Below are 17,207 nucleotides of genomic sequence, written 5' to 3'. Positions count from 1 at the left end.
TATTAGTCTGCCCATGTTTACACTAAACCAAATCAAAATACCTGTTAAAACATTACAATCTCAAGCACGCTCCCTGCATAGTACAATCCAACATGGTCAACTGTTACATACTTGGGAGACTCACAAAAGACGTTACTTGGACAGTAAGTGGTGACATTCGCTTTATCCCTAATTATCACATCACATGCGTGATCTTTTGATTCTGCTGGTGGCCACAGTTCTCAAGAAAAAATTTGTTTGTGGGACTCTGACATTCTGTGTTCTCCACAAAATCAGCCTGAGTCAAGAGTCCCCTGTAACTGTCAACATCTAAAGGGTTAATACTGACATTTAATGAAGTGTTTATGAAAATTGAAGGGCCTGTCACACCTTGATGATTAGCCAGCGCATGCCGACTTGTGAAAAATTTGGCGAATACGCTAGCTACGTCAAGTTATGCAGCTGTCACACCATGATCATTTAACCAGCGTATGCCAATGAGAACCACCATATTTTGGGTTTCCCCTGTGGTTCTTCTGTTCAGAAATGGACTGCATTTATATAGCGCTTTTCCATCTGCATCAGACGCTCAGAGCGCTTTACAATAATGCCTCACATTCACCCCGATGTGAGAGTGCTGCCATACAAGGCGCTCACTACACACACGGAGCAACTAGGGGGCAATTAAGGACCTTGCCCAAGGCCCAAGGGTCCTTGGTGATTTTCCAGTCAGGCTGTGATTTGAACCGAGGATCCTTTTGTCTCAAGCCCAACGCTTTAACCACTAGACCATCACCACCCCACCTACAAAATCTATTTTAACCTCATCCCAGCCAGTATCTATCTATCTATCTACATGTGTAAGTGTTCTACTCAGTTCAACATCCTTCCTCTGACATAATAGAATAAACTGTTTAATGTTCCTTTACAGTTTACTTCATATTTACGAGTCTAGTGGAAGTTGACAGTGTGAGACAGAAAGAAAAATTGTGATTTGAAAGGGAAGGAAAACTGTAAAATTATTCTTCTAAGATGTTACTGCCACCTTATGGCAGAATTGGATATTTCAGTGTTGATGTCACCTTTCCCACCATCAAAAATAACTATTATTGTAGTGGTCCAGGTACAACTCCTAATTAGGAAATGTTAGGACAATGTGGAAATGGAAATTTAAAGAATAGAAAGAAAAACTGATCTTTGCATTTACTTTGACTTCTATTTCATTGTAGACAGTATGACCTCATGATTTTAGAAATTAGTGAAAAATAAATGATGTTATTTGAAACAGGTGATGTCAACAGATGATTGTAATTATGATTTGGTACAAAAGCAGCATCCATGAAAGTCTGAGTATTTGAATTGCAAAGCTGGACAGAGGATCTCCAATTTGTCAACAAAAACACTGCAAAAATATTGAAATGTTTAAAAAACAATGTTCCTCAAAGAAAGATTGGAAGGAATGAGCTTAGTTCCCCCCATGTGCGTAATATCATTACATGATTCAAGGAATCTGGAGGAATTTCACTGCACAAAGGAGTAAGGGTGCACTTCATCTGGAACCGTCATTCATCAATACTGATACAACCACATGGGCAAGGGATTACTTTGGGAAACCTTTGTCAAATGCTACAGTGTGGAGCTACATTCACAAATGCCACTTAAAACTTTACTGATTAAAAATGAAGCTAAACTTTCCCTGAAGCAATGTGAAGGTATCTGGGCTCAGAGGCATCTGGATTGGACCATCACACAGTGGAAACATGTATTGTGGTTAGATAAATCAGTATTCCAGATTTCATTTTAGCAATTTATTTGATTTTTGAAGAAATGAACACTCTGTGCTCACAACCAAAGATGAAATCAGCGAAAGTCCAAAAACCAGAGTCTGCCATGTCATAGTATGGGGTTGTGTCAGTGCTCTTGGCAAAGGTAGTTTACAGTACACTTCTGTGATGGCACCATTAATGCAGAAAAGTCCATTGAGGCATTTTAACAATATATGCTGCCTTCAAGAGGACATGTTTTCCAGGAATGGCCATGCATGTTTTAACAAGAAATTGCAAAACCACATTCTGCATGCATTACAAAGGCATGATGTCTACAGAAGCAGAGGGAGACTGAATTGGCCTGCATTCAGTCCTGACCTGTCCCCATTTGAGAATTTGGATAAAATTTTGAAATGTAAAATGTAAAGATGACAACACTGTTGTTGTACACCTTAAGGCATGTTTGCAAGAAGAATGGAAGACGTGAAATGCTGCATTACTTGTATCCTCAATGTCAAATTTTTTTTTTAAGTAATGTGAGAAGGAATGTCAACAATGCAAAGTGGTAAATGCTTCAGTGATGGTCTAGTAGTTAAGCGTTGGGCTTGAGAGCAGAGGATCCTCGGTTCAAATCCCAGCCTGACCAGAAAATCACTAAGGGCCCTTGGGCAAGGTCCTTAATCCCTGTGTTGCTCCTGGTGTGCGGTAGGTGCCTTGCATGGCAGCAGCCTCACATTGGGGTGAATATGAGGCATTGATGTGTAAAGCGCTTTGAGCGTCTGATGCAGATGGAAAAGTGCTCTATAAATGCAGTCCATTTACCATTTAGTGTCCCAACTTTTTTTTGGAATGTAGAGGCATTAAATACAGGAACTGATGGAATGAAACTAATCAGAAACAAGCATGAAATATCTTGGGTTCATAATGTCCGCAATGAAAAAGGAAGCTTTTTTGAAATTTTGCATCTCAACTTTTTCTGATTAGGGGTTGCATTATTAGGGCTAATCACCATTCTGTGTGTTACAGTGCAGCTTCAATGATGTTGCTTCATTGATCAGTCACATATATCACGATATATATATATGCATGTATGCGTTTGAGAGAGAGAGAAGCCACAGTGAGAAATAAAAATTTTGTGGACCCTAACAAATGAGTTAATAAATAGTAGGAATACAACGGTCATATTTTACATCGTTTTTATGTCAAAATATGAGTAAATCAGAATAACAAAAAGCTCAGGGTGCACTCACCAGAGATTGTCCTCACACTTCAGACTGCTATCTACTAATAAAACTACTCCTGTAGACTCTGATCATTCACTTTTAAAATAGCCTGCACCCTCTCTGACTGATAGTATCGGATTGTATCAGGGGCTGTACTTCATTGAGCCAATGTGTCAAGCCTGGCCCAGATCAAACCAGGTATCAATAAAATTTCATGTTACTGCAGACCCAACTCTATACTGTCACCAGTACCAGCCCAGCTATGGTAAAATAAAATAATTTCTTGTGATAAAATAGTTAAATACATATTTGGACAATAATAAAGCTTTTGCTATTTAAGCACAGCATATTGGAGTTGCAAGTACACTGATAAAAGAAACTTGTCGGCCCAATGTAATACCTGAGCTGTTTTACTATGAGATGTACTGTATGTGAACATGTCAATAATTCATGAACAAGTCACTCAATAAAGCAACATTTGACTTATAGTGTTACATATCTTGCGGTGTTCAGTTAATTTTATCATGACAACATTTTAAAACGATAAAGTGTTGGGGAAAGTGTAGTGACACGGACCCACAACAGGGGGCGCAAATGAACGGTCAATAGATGAGCCAAAAGGTGACAATTTAATGTTGTGAATGTGCACAACGATGATACAGACAATCACAGAATCTGACAGCAGTCAATACACCAAGGTGACGTGTGGGCAGGCTCGAGGATAGAAGACGTCTGTCCTGAGAAGAGCCGGAACCACACGATTCCCACCGCCACAGAACCCGGAGAATACTGGAGCCGCCAAGTCCCGAATTCCCAGGGGATCACCGTCCCCGACTGTCGGATCTGGTACTGCTGGCGAGGAGCACAAACAGTGAGATGTGGGTGTGTGCACACCCAGTAACAAAAACAGTCAGAAGGTGGAAAGTCACCTCCACCTCTAATCACACACACGTGCAGCTCCTGTCTAACCACTTATCTGGTTGGGGTGTGAAGCGAAGCCGTCGCTGATCACACCAAACGCCAATCCCACAGATAAGGAAACACGTACAGGAAAACGGCTGCAAAGAAGTTCAGACTATTAGTCAGTGTTTTCAGTTTAGCAGAGAATTACCTTCACAGGTAGACGATATCTCGGCAGCGAGGTGGAGATGACATCCGGCTTTTATGGAGTGATGAAATGAAGATGGGTGACAGCTGTCACTCCCGGTTGTGTCTGTGGCGGCAGCGCCCTCTCGTGCCTGAAGCCCGCACTTCAGGCAGGGCGCCCTCTGGTGGTGGGCCAGCAGTACCTCCTCTTCTGGCGGCCCACACAACATAAAGATCATGGATGGCCTGCAGCCCATCCTGAAAAAAACAAAAACAAAAACAGGATGACCCAAGCATGAACGAGACGACATAAGTTACCAAGACACCCATGATACCTCTGATGATGCATTCACATGAGCACAGTAGAAAAACAGTCATACTAGTCATTACAATGGAATTACTGTTGTCTGCAGTAGCAAATGGTAGAAGATAATGGCAAATGCAATAACTTTAGAATATTCATTCGATGTAAAATAATAAAGCAAAAATTTGATTTGTGGCAATATTAAATTGAAGTACTTAATCAGCACATGCAGATCTTGAGTTCACTAATTTCTCTATGTAATATGGATTTGCATCAGGAAAAGCATCCGGCATAAGAAATTTGTGCTTGGATCTGCTGTGAGGGAGCAGTTGAAGGGCCTTACTTTTTTAAGATAGCACATATCCACTCCCTGAATTTAATAGAAAAAAGAAATGTCTGTAAAAGTGATTATTTGTATGAACAGTAAACCTTATATTTAGTTTGTGCAATGAACATCTTTACAAATTCCAAGAAATAAAAAAAATAATGTTGTCGTCGTCCATTCGGCAGCTCCCGTTTTTTGTTTGGGGTCGCCACACCGGGTACAGCCAGATCTGCATTGGTATTTGGCACAAGTTTTACGCCGGATGCCCTTCCTGACGCAACTCCAGTGTAACCTGGAGTAACACACACAGCCGCTGGTGTTCCAAAGAGGTCTCCCATCCAAGTACTAACCAGTCCCTGCACTGCTTAGCTTCCGAGATCTGACGGGATCAGACTTACACAGAGCAGATCAGCTGCAAGAAATAATAATAATAATAATAATAATTTTGTGTCACTGTCCAAATACTTTAGACCCGACTATTGCGATCTGTTCTATAAAGCCTTTATTTTGAAAGGTCGAATCGGAATGTGTCGTGTTTGTGGTGGCGTCACGTTCTCTTCGCTTCCTCTTGCGCTTTCTGACGAGCTCCATCATCGTCCACAGCAGTGACCGTGACTAACCTGTCTGCTGATGCACTGAGGGTGGTTTTTGCACAAACACCACCCGCGATGCGGTGCCTGTGTTGGGTGCAAAGCTTGTAGCTCTCGGTTTGTTCGGGCAGACCGAGTGCAGCCGTCAGGAAGCTGAAGTAAAGGGCACCGTGAGGCAAACGGACAGGAGGCCACGGCTCCCCCTCACACACATACATCAGCACGGCCTTGATGGTGATGTATGCAAGGAAACCAGCAAGAGTCAGCGATGGGTAAACCAAGAACACACCTAAAATGATCTTCATGTGGACATCTTAGTTTTTGGACTTGGCTTAACTTATTTTTATATTGCTGGCCGCTAAGAATCGATCGGCGCTTCTAACGAGCGTTAAGTTTACCGGATGTTGCTATCTCTAGCTAACGTTAGCTAAGTTAACGATAGCTTGATGTCATTTTGTTGTGACACTCGCTTTATATTAAGCTCATTTAGCGTTTTCTACCTTTTTTGTTACCTCTTGTGTGCAAGTTGAACAAGTAGCTACAACTAAATAGTTAAGATAACTTTGGTAATTGTAGCTAGTTAGCGATATTTTATTGTAGTATTTAACTCCTGTGTCACGTACTGAGATTACCCCGTACCTTATTCCGTCGGTTATAAAGTGCTATTTAATATATTCATGTATAGAGTTCATATATTCACGTTGTCTCACCCATAGTCCAAGGAATTACAGAGACTTGTTTCCTTTGTTTATCAAAATAGTTGATTGTTAATTTTCTGTCATTCATCTGATTAATTCACCATTGTGTTGATTTACTGTGTATCTCTGCAGGTGCAATGACAGAAGGGATTCACAATCCTATCAGGTATGTGTTGAACATGATCTGAATTTACAGACAGGTGACAAAAGGAAAAAATGAAATCCTGCATTAATACAGAAATAGATAAATCGTAGGGATGTGAATCGTACAACAACTCGCGATTCAGTTCGATTCCGATTCTTGGGGTGACGATTTGATTCAGAATCGATTTTCGATTCAAAGAGCTCTGAGAAATAGTTATATTACTTAAAAAAATGTTTATGTTTAAGAAAATGCAGCTTTACAAGGCACAGGTCTTGTGAAGTACTGTTAAGGTAGTAAAAAAAGTGCAGAAGAAAAGATATGTGCCAAATTAAAGTTCATTGTCTGAGGATCAAAAAAATGTAAAATAAATTTTTGATGAGGGATTCTCAAGAAATTGCATTTTGAAAATTATGCTTATTTTCACCTAAATAACGTGATTTTGAGGTCATTGCAAATTTTAGAATCAAAGAGCATTTAAAGCATGAAAATTATGATTTTTAGGTCTGTGGCCAACTGTTTCAAAAGCATTTGGTATATCCAAAAAGAAATTGTCAGCTCTTTCAAAAGCAATTGGTTCTTTTTTGTGAAGGTGAGATACATAGTGACTTTAGCTGAACTCAACCTGCCTCCAGCAAAAACTCATGATGTCAATAGATCTTTTGTTTGCCTTGTCTGCTTTAAGAAAGGCTCATCCATGACTGCTATCATTGCCATTGTTCTTGACAGAGTATAAAAATATTCCATGGAAGATTTTGATCCAAGTGATCAAAAGTTGCCAAATGGCATCTGTACCCGCTGCAGAAGACTCAGGGGTCCGTAAGCTCATGATTGATTTTTCATTAGTTGTTAGATGTTTGTTCTTGTTTCTTTTCATATTTCAGAATTAATACCATATATGAAATATATAAAAAAAAATGCTGTCTGTGATTGGTACCTTGATGTGGTAGATAGGCTTAAGGAGGTATGTAACTCCTCTGAACTAAATCCAGTCAAAAACGAGAATATTTACACTAAGTTGTCCTTGAAACATCCACTTTCATGTCTTAAATGCTATTTGGGTCCAACATTTACAATACTGTGCCTTTGCGAAAACCTCAAAACGGCATTATTTGGATGAAAATAAGCATAATTTTCAAAATGCAATTTCTTGAGAATCCCTCATCAAAAAATTTTTTTTTTACATTTTTTTAATCCTCAGATTCTGAACTTTAATTTGGTACTAATCTTTTTTTCTGCACTTTTTTTACTACCTTAACAGTACTTCGCAAGACCTGTGAAGGTTAATTAAGTGATTCTAGATGTAAATTTACTTACCTGCTTTGCTCATTCAGGGTTGGCTGGCAGTTTAGCGAAGCGCTGGTCAGTAGTCGGCAGATACCGCTGCTCCGCCCCTTTTAGCTCCAGGTTATGGCGTAGCATGTGGGTTTGGATTTGAAGTGTTTCTGAAGTACTTGACTTTCATTTTGCAGATTTTGCACACTGCATAAGTCATGTCAAGCTCCTTCTTACGTAGCAAATAATAAAATCCAAAATGCGTCCAAAGATTTGCCTTCAGCAAAGACAGTGCTGGCTGAATTAGCTCTTCATCCGCCATGCTAAGCTGCAGCTCACGAATGTTTGAAGCACGCCGGACCCCCCCTCACGGGGACACTGTAGTACGGAGGCCGTTGCCTGACAGACAGTACACGCAGCAAGTAAGCAAGAAAATGTAAAAAAAAAAAAAATGCTTTTTAAAAATCGATTCTTGGATATTTTGGATCTATTCAGAATCGTAATAAATAAGAATCACGATTTGGACATGAATTGATTTTTTTTCCAGCACCCCTAATAAATAGTAGGGATCTCTTGATTAAGCAGCTCTCCACCCCCCACCCCAAATCTAATTCATTTTCATTTCTGTATTTTCTTCAGTAATACACTTGCATAGTGTGTGTGTGTGTGTCTGTGTCTGTCTAAGAGTGGGAATCTTTACGCATTTTGTGATTCAAGTACAGTTCAGAGGGCTGCGATTCGATTTAGAAAACGATTATCGATGCATGTTTTTTTTCTATACATGATTTCTTATTTCTCTCTGTGACTACTTGTTACTTTTCAAATAACAGTATTTGTAATGATAACAACTCAGCACCTGCTTGGCTCTCATTGCCATTCTACCTTCTAAATCCCAGGGGGGCTGTTGCCGCTCATCCCACCTGTTAAAATTGCCTGTGTAAGTGTTGCTTTTGTTGACACGTGTTTGGAATATTACCACTCCAGTAAAAAAATAAAAAGTTGTCAGTGACAACTTTCTTTCTTTCTTGACATCTTTCTTTTCACATCATGTGCATACTGGCTGTGATGTACTTTGTACATATGCTAGAATAATTAAAACAGGTATGCAGTGTACATGCACTGCACAGTGTATATTAAAATGAAAATAATGGTGGAGGAAATGTTAGGCAATTGGGCATGGTACAACACAAATAATCTCTTTTGATTCTTTCTTCGCCCTTTGTGAAACATCAGAATGAGTCCGTTTTCAGCTTAGCCATCAGCCAAACATGGATAAAAGCAGAGATTTTCTCTAGTGGTGCAAACAAACAGTCTGTCACATAGTCTTTAAAATTTTGACATTAAAATCTGTGATCAGATTTAGGCAGAACAGACAGAAAAACAGCTGGTTTTGCTGCGGTTTCATTGCGGATGCAGAATGGAAGCTGCAACTGCACTGTCTCCTCCCATTCTTATAAATAGTGAGGCTGTACTGAAGCTATATGGCAAGTGTACTTGCATAAAAAGTGCATTACAGGTCAAAAAAATGACTTCTGCAAAGGTAGAACAGGGAACATGAAAAGTACTCATTTGCATTCCAACCCCACAATTAACATTTATAAAATCAATGTTGACATTTGGGAATTAATTCAGAATCCTTTTTACATCACGGTACAGCGAAGAATCAATTGGTATTTATTTAAGATGGCTAGGTGCAGACAGGACTCCTGCCTGTCTTCCAGTGTTTTTGTGAAACTTGGGACTTTAACCTGTGACCTAAGGTGATGACTAAATGTCTTTGGTACTAGGTCCCTTGAGAGGATCCTTGGGTACTGCAGAATGACTGTATCAAACAAGTGGCTACTTAGGGAGTTTAGGATGAGTATTACTTGCATAGTGAGGGTGCATCAGCTTAGACATGTTCTCTTTGCATGATCCAGCACAATGGTGCCTGAGTGTTGAGGACCCCAGTGGCTGGAGAAGGGCAAGGAGATGACCACGTTTGACCTAGTTGTGGCAGATAGATGATTATTTTAGAGATGTGGGAATGGATTGGATGTGTACCTGGATGGTTGCTGTCTAGGACCCAAGGTGGCTCAGTGGTGTTGTGGTTCTGTTGAAGTGGGTCTCTCTGCATTTAATCATTAGTGATCGATCTCTGCCCCCCTTCACGGCATGTCCTTTTCCTGGTTTTTTCCCTCAGCCCCAACCAGTCTCAGCAGAAGACTGCCCCTCCCTGAGCCTGGTTCTGCTGGAGGTTTCTTCCTGTTAAAAGGGAGTTTTTCCTTCCCACTGTTGCCAAGTGCTTGCTCATAGGGGGTCGTTTTGACCGTTGGGGTTTTTCATAATTATTGTATGGCCTTGCCTTGCAATATGGAGCGCCTTGGGGCAACTGTTTGTTGTGATTTGGCGCTATATAAGAAAAAAGTTGATTTATTGATTGAAGTGTTGTACTACAGCATAGTCTCAGGATTGACTTGCTACATGACAGCAATGTTGGTTAAATTTGTGGTAAAGTGGAAGAGGAGTTAGTAATTAAAATCAGATTCAGTACCAGTCTTTGAGATTGGCTTGGGACATCCCTTATACAGATAAGAGGACTCCCTTTACAGTCACGTGACCTTCAGCAACCTGGTGCCACTATATTTGCCAAAGGTTAAACAAATGGTTCATAGCATACAGACATTATTTTAGAGATTTGAGATATGTTATGTGATTTAACATATTTTCACATTATCTCATTAAATACTGTTACTGCCTGTTGTCATAGTCAGGTTACTTACGTGCAACCAGGACCTCCAGTCTTGCAACCAACAGATTCATTGTGTTGCTGTATTGCAGTGAAACTGCTGGTCTCTGCCTTCAATGGCACATTACCAGGGATTAAAGTTCTCTGTCGCTACAACAGATTTCCGTCAATTGGGCTGCCAACAGGCAGAGTTTGCCCTGAGCTGTCCTGATGCTAAATCAAGGCTGGACGCAAGATATAGAATTTACTCTGTTTTTGTTTTTTTATGCTTGCAACAAGTTCCTATGTCTGTTCTGTGTCCTGTGTGCACTCCGCCAAAGGGATGAGGAGGAGGTGAGAGGGGGTGGGTCAGTCTATGTGTTTAAGTCACAGCGTGGTAATGACAGAGCGAGTAGGACAGAGTTTTAGAAACATATTTTTAAACTTTTCTGTCAAAGTCTGCTCTGAGGGTCTCTGTGAGTGTCGTTGCTGTGGCTAAACTAAAAGCACAGCTGCAGAACTCCAACACATAAACAACAAATATGAAGGCTTTTTTTCCCCAAAATATGCCTAAAATTTCTTCCTGGGGATGGCATGACATAAAATATGCAATGGTGGCAAGGTGGATTAGTGGTTAGCACTGGTGCTTCACAGCAAGAAGGTTGTGGGATCAATTCCTGTTGTCGCAGACCGAATGGTCTGCCTCTAAAACTCGATCTGCCTTTTGCATCTGCGCATGCGTCATTTCGGACCACAGCAGCATGTCTGAGACGGCGTCTCTTCACCCAAAGTAATCAAATGGATTAATGGGATTATTAACCATCAGATGATAAAGGTAAAACCTCTTAAGTCATTCTAAAGTCAGTTTTAAACAGAAGCAAGGCTGTTTTAAGCAGAAACTCAACAAAATTCTGTGACGCTTTGAAATGACTGATGCGCAGTGAACGCATTAGCTAGCAGCTTGTTTATCCGTGGCGCTCTGATCACATTTTCTGCTGTTTATGATGAAATAATGCTGAATTTATTTGGAAATGATTGTTGTACCAAAGCTTCAGATATCTGTCGACGAGGTAGAGGATGACTGGAGTGCAGTTTGAAGCAGAAACGAGGTGTTAATCCGTGAACCGCGTCATCAGGGGGGACCGATTTTTAGGGGGACCGTTCGATCGACAACACCGGCCTTTCTGTGTGGAGTTTGCATGTTCTCCCCGTGTCTGCGTGGGTTTCCTCTGGGCGCTCCGGTTTCCTTCCACAATCAAAAACATGCTTATTGAAGGTTTGCTCCTTTCTCTGCCTCTGACCAACGTTTACATCTGGAGTTGGTCCCCGGGCGCTGGACTGTGCCTGCCCACTGCTCCTAGTGGTTGGATTGTGTCTAATTGTAATTAAGATGGGTTAACTGCAGAGGACAAGTTTTGTGATATGTATATATGTGCAATGACAGTAAAGTTTCTATTCTGTTCTATGCTCCATAAAACCTTCTTACCTCTCAATCAGGTCGCGCTTTCTACATAAATACACAAATTCTTGATTGTTCCTGCTCAGAGACTGCAACCCAGGGGCAAATCCAGACGGAAAGAGGGTGTTGTGGTGGGGGGTGCCCTAAACAACACCCCTTCATTAAAACTCCACTTTTGAAAACTTTTTCACACTACTACTACTATTACTTATTATTATTATTATTATTATTATAACAGGCCTAGGTTTTACTGTAGTTCTGGACTAAGTTTAATTGATGACCCATATAAAAATAAGTTTATTTAATTTAACTTTTCTGTATAACTAAAGTGGGATGTGAAGCAATACCTTTTTTTTTTTATCTTTTATGAAATGTCTAAAGCCCTGGTCACACGGCACTAACGAAGGACACCGAAGCCAAAACAAAACAACAAATCTGGAGTTACGTGGACTTTCGGAGACATTGTTGTCCAGCTTTGTTTCTGTAGCAGGCGCTTTGTCAGAATTTGCAAACTGTTAACTGACCACAACCTCGATTCGTCCGTATTCCGTTTTGTTTTCTGTCTTGACTGTTCCTCATCATTTGTATGGTTCCCGTACCATCAGCATTCTGTTTGATTGTTGTCCAACTTTGTCCAAGCTCCAGCCACTCTGTCTCTCTCCAGCCTCTCATCGTCTTTGGCTGTGACATGCGTGTGTGCGTGCACACGTTGTCAGCACAATACAACTGCAGGTGGCTGAGGACAGCACAGACTACTGCAGAAAAGATCACATGCTGGCGCTTCATTTTGATTTTGTTTAAGCGTCAAGGTCACCGTTCGCTTCGTTTTCTTTTGTTAGTTTTGGTTTCGTTTTCATCTTTTATGTGTTCTGTACTCGCAGGCTTTTTGGTGATGGGAGAAGTCCAGGCTTATTTGTCCACATTTTCTCAACAATTTGTGACTGGGCCTTAAGCTCGAGCATTACTGAGTCTGCTTGGGGTTCTAGCTTTAAAATCAGGTCAGTTAAGATGAGGGAAGCCAAAAATATGAAAATGATTATGGCTATTGGAGTTAGTAATCTTATGAAACAACATGTAGGTTGTGATACTAATTTTGGTTAAAGGCAAAGAAAAGGTGAAAATGTGCAAAAGAAAATACAAATACAACACACATTATGCAGTACAACTAAATTGGAGGCGGGGGACCGGGGTGAGAAAATAGTCAACAGAAAACCCTCCAGAATGCATCCCTGGACATCAAAACCCAAAATTTTAGACCCCATGCTAACAAAGGTCTACTTTCCCCAAACCTCCCTATTTTAGATCCTGGCTACAGGCCTGAGATTTTAATTGGTATTGAATTACATAAAAGCTGTAGAAAAGCTACCCTCTTAAAATGTGTTTATCTTGAAGTATTTAAATAATGTGTAGGTTGAAGCCTTTCTGTTATACGATGCTGCATTATGAAAGAGCAGCAATGAGTGAGTGAAATATCCTGTTCAGTGGGAGAACAATTAGCTGACTTTTTTTTTTAAGCTGTCTCCACCTTGTTTTACCTTAAATCCTAGGGCACAATTGCAAAGGAGTTTCTATTAAAAGATATATGGTGAACAGCTTATGATTTGGCTGTGAAAAAAAATTGTCAGATTTTTTTCATTTTTTGATTTAATACCTGCATCAGACTTGAATGTAAAACACGCCCATGAAGTTTTATTTAAAAAAAAAAAAAACAAACAAAAAACTTTGCGTTTGGAGATATAGTAAACAACACTTTGTTTTACCTTTTGGATCCGTTTACTTTGGTGCACAGTGCATTTTGGGAGGTTAAATCCAGCTTCTTTCTTTAGAGATTAGTTTACTGATCTGGGACTTATGAAGATTTGAGAACATAAGTCATAATATCCTGATGTAGTGAACAACCCTTTGTTTTACCTTTGGAGCCATTTGCTGTGGTGCACAGTGCATTTTTGGAGGCAAACCCAACTTCTTTTATTAGAGATTAGTTAACAGCTCTAGGATTTACGAAAACTTGAGAACATAAGTCATGATATCCCATGGGTGTTTGTTTGGGCTGAGATATGATGACTGCTTTTTTTATACATGCCACAAGAGCATGACTGAATGTTAACCAGTGACTGTGATGAAAACACATCTACACATTTGTTGACCATTCATTATCGACTTTAGACCCATAAATCCCAGCCAAAGAGCCAGTCCAGCGGCATTCACCGTTATGACAAGGTGCGTGATGGCTCGTCGGATCCCACACCTCCATACAAGATGCTGCGGCGTTCAGATGAGAGTCCTGTTAGCAGACAAGGAGACAGCGGAGGAGATAGCAAGCCAAAAGCCTCACACACTGTCAGAGGTAAAAATGGTAAGGTCAGAGTTCACCTACATGTCATATGTAGTGTGGAATATACTGCAAACTGTCCAGAGTTGGACAGTATGTACTTGTGTTTACTTATTTGATTGGTTTCACTGGTTGCTCAGTTTTATTCAGAACATTCTGTATAGATAGTTATTTGCAAGTAGATGTGCAGATGTTATGTTTTTTTTTAGAAAGATGTAACAAATTGTAATTTCTAATGAATTTGCAAAAATTTCACAATTTTTCACATTGTCATTATGGGGTATTGTGTGTAGATGTTTGAGGGGGGAAAAAAAACATTTCAACCATTTTGGAATAAGGCTGCAACATTAATCTATATACTAACCGTGGCGGTCCCATTTTTTTGTCCTCAATGTTCTCTGGATCTGCTCACCTCACACATAATCGCTACGCTCTCCATATCCTCTGTAGTTACAGGCGCACATCTTGTCTCTTTCACAAACCCCCTTAATTGGCCACATTTTGCAGTTAATTAGAACCTCCGATCTGTGATATACCGCCAGTTTCCGCCAAATGGCATTTTCGCCTAGTGAGTATGAATTCATCCAGCTTCCATGTATGACATTAATGCAGTCACTGAGCGCTGCTTTTTTTTTTTTTTTTGTCCGTATTTCATAGAGGTAGGTCATTTAAAATTATCTGAAGATGTTTTCTAGGGCAAAAACATCCACAGATTCCAAATCTGCCATCACATTTGCTCCAGTTATTATGGTTTGGGTACTACAGGCCCCATTTTAAGGCCGAAAATAGCTGTCGGGCAGGCCCCCAAAAAATGCATAAAACAGTATAGTTTTGTGAAAGCATTGCTTCTTAATTATTGCAAACAAATGCCAGCATATTTTTATTACAATTTCTTTCCAGTCTTGCCTTGAATTTCATGCATTCTCATAATTTATTATAATCTGTCATTCACATCATACTTCAGTGTACACTAGGTGGCACTGTTACTGCTGAAAATGTCTTTTACTGCCACCTGGTGTTTGTGATAGATATATTTTATTGACAACTTCATAACATAATCAGAAAAAAAATGTTAAACCCATTTTCATTACACTACAGAGTCAGTCATTTCATAATTATTAGGACTTAAGAAAATATGAAGCTTAACCTTCTTAAATAAGGGCTTAGTGTGTCTGTTATAGCTGCTACTTCAAAATGTTTTGAAAGCTTTCTTTTGGAAGCTAGTATGTTGTCTCAGTATACAACCCCTGGCAATAATTATGGAATCCCTGGCCTCAGAGGATGTTCATTCAGTTGTTTAATTTTGTAGAAAAAAAGCGGATCACAGACATGACACAAAACTAAAGTCATTTCAAATGGCAACTTTCTGGCTTTAAGAAACACTAAGAAATCAAGAAAAAAAGATTGTGACAGTCAGTAATGGTTACTTTTTTAGACCAAGCAGAGGAAAAAAAATATGGAATCACTCAATTCTGAGGAAAAAATTATGGAATCACCCTGTAAATTTTCATCCCCCAAATTAACACCTGCATCATATCAGATCTGCTCATTGACATTGACCCTATGCCATGACATTGACCCTATGTGTCTTTTTGCAAGGAATGTTTTTGCAGTTTTTGCTCTATGGCAAGATGCATTATCATCTTGAAAAATGATTTCATCATCCCCAAACATCCTTTCAATTGTCCAAAATATCAACATAAACTTGTGCATTTATTGATGATGTAATGACAGCCATCTCCCCAGTGCCTTTACCTGACATGCAGCCCCATATCATCAATGACTGTGGAAATTTACATGTTCTCTTCAGGCAGTCATCTTTATAAATCTCATTGGAAAGGCACCAAACAAAAGTTCCAGCATCATCACCTTGCCCAATGCAGATTCGAGATTCATCACTGAATATCACTTTCATCCAGTCATCCACAGTCCACAATTGCTTTTCCTTAGCCCATTGTAACCTTGTTTTTTTCTGTTTAGGTGTTAATGATGCCTTTCGTTTAGCTTTTCTGTATGTAAATCCCATTTCATTTAGGTGGTTTCTTACAGTTCGGTCACAGACGTTGACTCCAGTTTCCTCCCATTCGTTCCTCATTTGGTTTGTTGTACATTTTTCGATTTTTGAGACATATTGCTTTAAGTTTTCTGTCTTGACGCTTTGATGTCTTCCTTGGTCTACCAGTATGTTTGCCTTTAACAACCTTCCCATGTTGTTTGTATTTGGTCCAGAGTTTAGACACAGTTGACTGTGAACAACCAACATCTTTTGCAACATTGCATGATGATTTACTCTCTTTTAAGAGTTTGATAATCCTCTCCTTTGTTTCAATTGACGTCTCTCGTGTTGGAGCCATGATTCATGTCAGTCCACTTGGTGCAACAGCTCTCCAAGGTGTGATCACTCCTTTTTAGATGCAGACTAACGAGCAGATCTGATATGATGCAGGTGTTAGTTTTGGGGATGAAAATTTACAGGGTGATTCCATAATTTTTTCCTCAGAATTGAGTGATTCCATATTTTTTTTCCTCTGCTTGGTCTAAAAAAGTAACCGTTACTGACTGCCACAATCTTTTTTTATTGATTTCTTATAGTGTTTCTTAAAGCCAGAAAGTTGCCATTTGAAATGACTTTAGTTTTGTGTCATGTCTGTGATCTGCTTTTTTTTCTACAAAATTAAACAACTGAATGAACATCCTCCGAGGCCGGTGATTCCATAATTTTTGCCAGGGGTTGTAGTTCTGCACTCTTTCCCGGGTCAGTGACTCACAGTTAGTACACTCTTCCTTCACTGTCCGAAGGACAGGTATTTTGCTAGTCGTAGATAAAGTGAAGCACTGTGAATGCTTTCCGGCTGCACTGTAATCTAATTCTGTTCAAATTGGGTTTTAGACTCTATTTTTAATCTGTATAGTATGAAAATTTTTAACAAATGTGATGCATGTACAGTGGGGCCAAAAAGTATTTAGTCAGTCCCTGATTGTGCAAGTTCTCCTACTTAGAAAGATCAGAGAGGTCTGTAATTTTCAACATAGGTACACTTCAACTCTGAGAGACAAAATGAGAAAAAAAAAAATCCAGGAAATCACAGTGTAGGATTTTTAAAGAGTTTATTTGTAAATTATGGTGGAAAATAAGTATTTAGTCAGTAGCAAAAATTCAACTCAGTACTTTGTAACATAATCTTTGTTGGCAATGACAGAGGTCAAATGTTTCCTGTAAGTCTTCACCAGGTTTGCACACACTGTAGCTGGTATTTTGGCCCATTCCTCCATGCAGATCTCCTCCAGACCAGTGACGTTTTGGGTCTGTCACTGAGCAAC

General features: G+C 39.7%; 1 protein-coding gene across 2 annotated transcripts in view; it reads left to right on the top strand.

Moving 5' to 3' along the window:
• Positions 1 to 5,220: 5,220 nt before the first annotated feature.
• The window catches only part of LOC117521481 (WW domain-containing adapter protein with coiled-coil-like), a 53,737-nt gene continuing 41,750 nt past the window's right edge, over positions 5,221 to 17,207 (top strand). The window contains exons 1-3 of one of the 2 annotated variants that reach the window (XM_034182780.1): positions 5,221 to 5,545; positions 6,104 to 6,137; positions 13,721 to 13,910. In XM_034182780.1, the coding sequence (XP_034038671.1) occupies positions 5,505 to 5,545; positions 6,104 to 6,137; positions 13,721 to 13,910 (265 nt within the window). In that variant the 5' untranslated portion in view covers positions 5,221 to 5,504. The remainder of the gene's footprint in view (positions 5,546 to 6,103; positions 6,138 to 13,720; positions 13,911 to 17,207) is intronic. The other variant, XM_034182781.1, reaches the window with a different exon arrangement.

This window comes from Thalassophryne amazonica, chromosome 12 (assembly GCF_902500255.1).
Source record: "Thalassophryne amazonica chromosome 12, fThaAma1.1, whole genome shotgun sequence".
NCBI lineage: Eukaryota > Metazoa > Chordata > Actinopteri > Batrachoidiformes > Batrachoididae > Thalassophryne > Thalassophryne amazonica.
This window is presented reverse-complemented; position numbering and strand designations above follow the sequence as displayed.